The sequence below is a fragment of the Triticum dicoccoides genome, chromosome 1B, assembly GCF_002162155.2.
Source record: "Triticum dicoccoides isolate Atlit2015 ecotype Zavitan chromosome 1B, WEW_v2.0, whole genome shotgun sequence".
NCBI classification, from domain to species: domain Eukaryota; kingdom Viridiplantae; phylum Streptophyta; class Magnoliopsida; order Poales; family Poaceae; genus Triticum; species Triticum dicoccoides.
The window spans coordinates 598,014,067-598,018,813 of record NC_041381.1 but is presented as its reverse complement, the minus strand read 5'-3'; the positions used below and the strand labels follow the sequence as shown (position 1 = coordinate 598,018,813).

Here is a 4,747-nt window from a genome sequence, read left to right as displayed (position 1 = left end):
TTTAGCAATGTCAGCCTGAGCTATTTCATTTGCCCTAATAATGCCAAGCAAGGAAGAAGGAGAACCCAAACTAGGATCATAAGAAATACCAACATCTTCTAAGATACGAAGCAAATGGTCATCGGATTGGGAGTAAAGCACTAACCGAACTGGAGAATGAACAGAGGGGTTAGGAGGGGAGGGGTATGGACACGCACCTGAGGGAGGCAGATCCCGAGCCGCCACACGCCGAGCGGCCCGATCAGCAACCTGCTCGCCACTGTTGGAGACACGACCACTCTTGCAGGCCATGGACTTCATCGAGCACAATGGCATAGGGCAGGCACGGCTGGGATATGCCACATCAGATTGAACAAAGCATTTTCACAGTGAACACCATCATGTACAAGCTGCTCCAGGCTGGCCAATTGACTGATACTATTAGATAAGCAAAGCAAAATGCTCCAAAATAAGAACCAGACATGGCAAGCAAACCACTGGGTTGCTCTTATTGACGATATAATAATCACAACAGGAAATAAGCTCAGGCGATTGGACAACATTGAATTCTGCACCAAAATCAAGTGGATTCTGCAAAATTACATTGCTACAAAAGCACAATCACATGGCACAGATCACAGCTGAAACGAATCACTACTTTTGATATGTCAGTTTACCAAAAGAAAAAAACAAATTCAGTTGTTACAACCAAAGAACTAACAGGGCTTTGGCAATCATTCAGCAATTCCCATCTAACCAGCAGCAATACCACTAGTACTTAAAGAGAGTCGACAGGCAGTAAGCAATAGAACCAACTAGTGGATACAAGCAACGCACTCTAAAGAGGAATTGATTTTGATGTTAGTTTCTAGTTTACCAAAAGAAACTAACATATGTAGCATCAAGGAAAACCTGCAGCTGCAGCATCGATTTGATTGTGAGGAAATTTGTAAAGGGGATTGGGTGAGACAGTGTAGTGGGGAGAGAAATCTCAAGTACCTCAACTCAGCGGCGTTAGGAAAGGACGACGACAACATCCTGCGACGGCGTCCCTTGTACGGCACCAGACACAGTTGTGTCGCTGCCGGAAGAGGGCTCTCCCAGCGCGCGACCATTAAGAAGGAGGTGAGCTGGCCCGATCAACGGCGCGGATGGGGGAGTGCGGTCGTAGACGGCGGAACCGGCGACGCAGCTGATCTGGATATGGATTGGCGGTGGTATACCTACATCAAGATTCAAGAATCAAGGTTTCATCAGTAAATCATAAGAAAGAAAATCTCAAGTCATGTTTTCCTGAATCAACTAGACTTCACTATGTAGGTACTACCAAGTGCCAACAACTTAAATGGCCAAGTACCACGCTTTAGTTCTACATCTCTACAGTTCTATATTTAGCAACCCAATATGCCCAATTTCCCACAAACCGATTCACAGTTATTATAGCTTACAGGTTAAGCCTAGGGAATCAAAGGAAATACACATCAGAAATGCTAGGTACATGTTGGGTCAGCACTACAATGTTTAACACTTATTTTGCAAAAAAAACCACAGGAGGTTTGTTGTACTCAATTGGGAAACAGTGACAACGGCGGGGTGAATAATTTCATCTGTGCATATACAAGGATCACATTGTGAGTTACTAGCACACACAAATCACTAGTTTACCAATTAGGCTATCGCTGCTCGAAATGAAGAGGCTTCGCTGCTTGTTCCCCACAGGAGGTTCCGCATCACGTACACATCATGCTTGGAAGTAGCCCACAGGAGGTTCCTCAGCTACACATGTACAAGTATATGGTCAGTGCGTTCGTACCAGAATTCTTCTTAAAACTCTGCAAAAATACAGTGATGCAAATGAGCGTCATTTTATTCAAGCACACCAAATTCTACTGCGTTAACAAACAAGCATGAACACTTAACCAATTAATCAATATATATACCCAACCATTCGTCCAAATTAAACAAGACACAAATTAGCTACATAATTGGAGTTAGCTTATCTTAATTAGGGCCAAGCAGGCTAGGATCCGTGACATGAAAAGGAACTTGAATTAATTGCTGACATCCATAGTATTCCTTTGTCCCTCGTCAGCTAGCTGCAAACAAAGGCACCATGCACGGATGCTTTTTGTCTTGCTACCTTTGCAGACTAATGTTTACTTAATTATTAACTGTAGATTCTCCTAGCAATCTAGCTACCTTATCCCCCTGCCCTAATCAGAGAAGATCTCCAAGTGCTAGGCCAAATAATTCTCAAGGCAAACAACAACAGGTCCCAAGGATACACAGGTGTCAAGGAATTAAGGTGTATGACAAATTCATCACACCTGAATCTGAAACAAATTCCTTGACTGACTGACTTGACTGAACATACATCCATGCATATATCACTTGATCTAGCATGCACCAACCAGTGTGTAACTAACCAACTACTCCAGCTAATTAACTGCCAAAACCCACACTCGTACTGCCAAAACCCACACCGATGTGATGGAGTATCAAACTAGTTCAAAGAAATTTGTAACCAAATGTACAGTAACAATCATTTAGTATTAATCAATGGTTCTGTTTTGATCCGAACTAGATGAATTCAAGGTTAATCTATTATGTGACAGTAGAGGAGTGAGTGCTATTGTACAGTTAGAAAAATGCTACACACAGAGTGGTACATTTATACAGGTAAGCAACCATATATAGCGACTGGAATTCAGTAATAGGTGTAGAACAATAAACAGAGCAAGCATGCAAGGTTGGTTGGTGAGTCAGACTGGCCCTGCAATCCGACAAACATGACGACGCTGGACTTGCCCTTCTTGGGGTTGAAGGCCAGCTTCCCTGGATCCAGCATGTTGCAGAGCTCCGTGAAGACGGCCTGTAGCAGGAAAAACACAAGGGCATCAGCCTCCTCCCGACTAGTCCCCCTGGCACGCGCGTCCCTCGATCGAATTAGCGGAGGAAATGAATTAAGGGAGGTGGAGCGGGCGGGGCCTGCTGTATGATGCGCCACTTGTTGGTGCCGGCGGCGAGGGTCTCGAGGTTGACGATCTTCCGGACATCGGACTGCAGGAGCGCGTGAGAGATCTCGTTGAGGCACTCCCCGAGCACCTTCTCGTCGATCATCATGGCGTTGCTCATCTGCGCGAGCGCGCGGGAGATGCTCCCGCCAGCTGCGCGAGCACCATCTTGGCACGGGAGATGCCCTCGTCGAAGATGGAAAGGATAAGGAGCCAGGAGATGAAGAGGATGAAGATGTAGGTGGTCTGGACCCCCGGGTAAATGAACCACCCGTTGTTCTTGTTCAGATCCGGCGAGGGCACCGCGTGCTCGTACAGCTTTGCCATCGATCCCCTCGCCCTACCGGCACACGCATGCTGCGGGGCGGTGGCTCCTCCCGTCCGGTTCGTCGTCGCGCAATCCGTGGGGTAAGGCGACACAGAGGAGGCAAGGGGCAGAGGAAGGTGACGATTTGGGGCCCCTCTCGATCTGGATCCGGAAGCTGCTGCTCGCTTAGATTTGGGGCCTCCCTACCTCCCTCCATCGCGTGCGGTATGGAGATAGGGCAAGGGGAGAGGGGCGGCGGCGGCGAGGTCGCCAGTGACAGAGCTCGGCGGCGGCTGTTGGGTAGGGTTTGGGGTGGGGCAAAGAGAGCTGTGGGCATGGCAGATCTGATGGCGCCTGCCTCCTCCATCTAGGGGCCCCGACGTGGGATAGAAGCTGATGGGAGGTGGAGAGGATCGGGGGCAGAGGGCGGAGGTCGCCGGTGGTCGGTGGCGGGGCTGGATGGGTGGGTGCGGCGGATGTGGAGGAGAGGAGAGGAGAGATCATGGGGTGGGGGAGGAATCTGCCTCGTGGAGGAGAGGTTAGGTCACGGTTGGTCGTGGGGTGGCTCGGGATGGTTGGATGGACGGGTGGATGGACGGATGTACGCCATGTCAGTGATCCATGCCTTAGCTGATTCCACCAATCAGAATTAAGGTTATGTAAAAATAATATGTAGTTTTTCTTATAGTTTTTATCCTCTTATTCAGGGAAAACATTCAACATATTAATCACTTATAGTTTGTTAAAATGAATCAATATAGTGCACATGTGTGTATCTTGGGATGACAAACAATGTTGGTTTGGTGGGTTTCATTTTCTTTTCACGAAAAATCCATTTTCCATTTTTCGAGTGCCCAAAATGAGTATTTTTGTGAAGGACCTATCATATATTTGTTGCAAAATTGGAACAAATCATTTTTCTAAAAATAGTAGGTCATATTTAATGTACAATTGACCAAATGGTTGGGCGTCAAAAGTTTTTATCCACCTCTCGTGAAAAAGACAAATTTCTACCGATTCAGTTGGAAACAGGTCAAATTTGAACTACAGCTGCCTTATAGTTTACTCTTTATTTTTTCCAAAAATCATTTCTAAGTACAGAAGTATCAATTTAATCATAGAAACATCAAAAGTTTTGCAAAGTTCAATCACTAGCAAGGAACGGTCATGCCCGCCGTTTTGATCGCATTTTGAAATGAGCGTGAAAATTCAAAAAATTGGAAAACCTCCGCATCATGTCATTATATTTGACCAAGTTACCAAAATAATAATAAACTTGTAATACATTAATTATTTTAAAAAAGTGTTATCAGAAACGAGCTATCATGCGAGAAGATTCATGGCTTTCAAGCCAAATGATCAATCCTATGGCCACATTCATGACATAGTTTGTTCAAATGATTTCATATTGTGCACAAGGGCGCATCCTCGAATTCCAAACAATGTT

At 45.9% G+C, this 4,747-nt stretch overlaps 1 protein-coding gene and 1 long non-coding RNA gene across 2 annotated transcripts; both read right to left on the bottom strand.

The window, feature by feature from the left end:
* Nucleotides 1–704: 704 nt before the first annotated feature.
* LOC119309697 lies at nt 705–1,749 on the bottom strand. The gene is made up of 3 exons (XR_005150593.1): nt 1,645–1,749; nt 979–1,202; nt 705–897 (listed from the first exon to the last, which is right to left on the bottom strand). It is a non-coding gene; the product is annotated as an uncharacterized LOC119309697 (long non-coding RNA).
* Nucleotides 1,750–2,686: 937 nt separating this feature from the next.
* Nucleotides 2,687–3,308, bottom strand: LOC119309687 (signal recognition particle 54 kDa protein 2-like). Its single transcript, XM_037585643.1, has 2 exons — nt 2,968–3,308; nt 2,687–2,851 (listed from the first exon to the last, which is right to left on the bottom strand). The coding sequence occupies exons 1-2, from the start codon at nt 3,112–3,114 to the stop codon at nt 2,687–2,689; spliced, it is 312 nt and encodes a 103-aa protein (XP_037441540.1). The 5' UTR covers nt 3,115–3,308.
* Between the last annotated feature and the right edge of the window lie 1,439 nt (nt 3,309–4,747).

Coding starts and splice junctions, on each gene's coding strand:
- LOC119309687 (XM_037585643.1), bottom strand. CDS start 3,114: ATGAGCAACGCCATGATGATCGACGAGAAGGTGCTCGGGGAGTGCCTC. Junction 2,852..2,967: donor AGTGGCGCATCATACAGCAG/GCCCCGCCCGCT, acceptor TTCCTGCTACAG/GCCGTCTTCACGGAGCTCTG.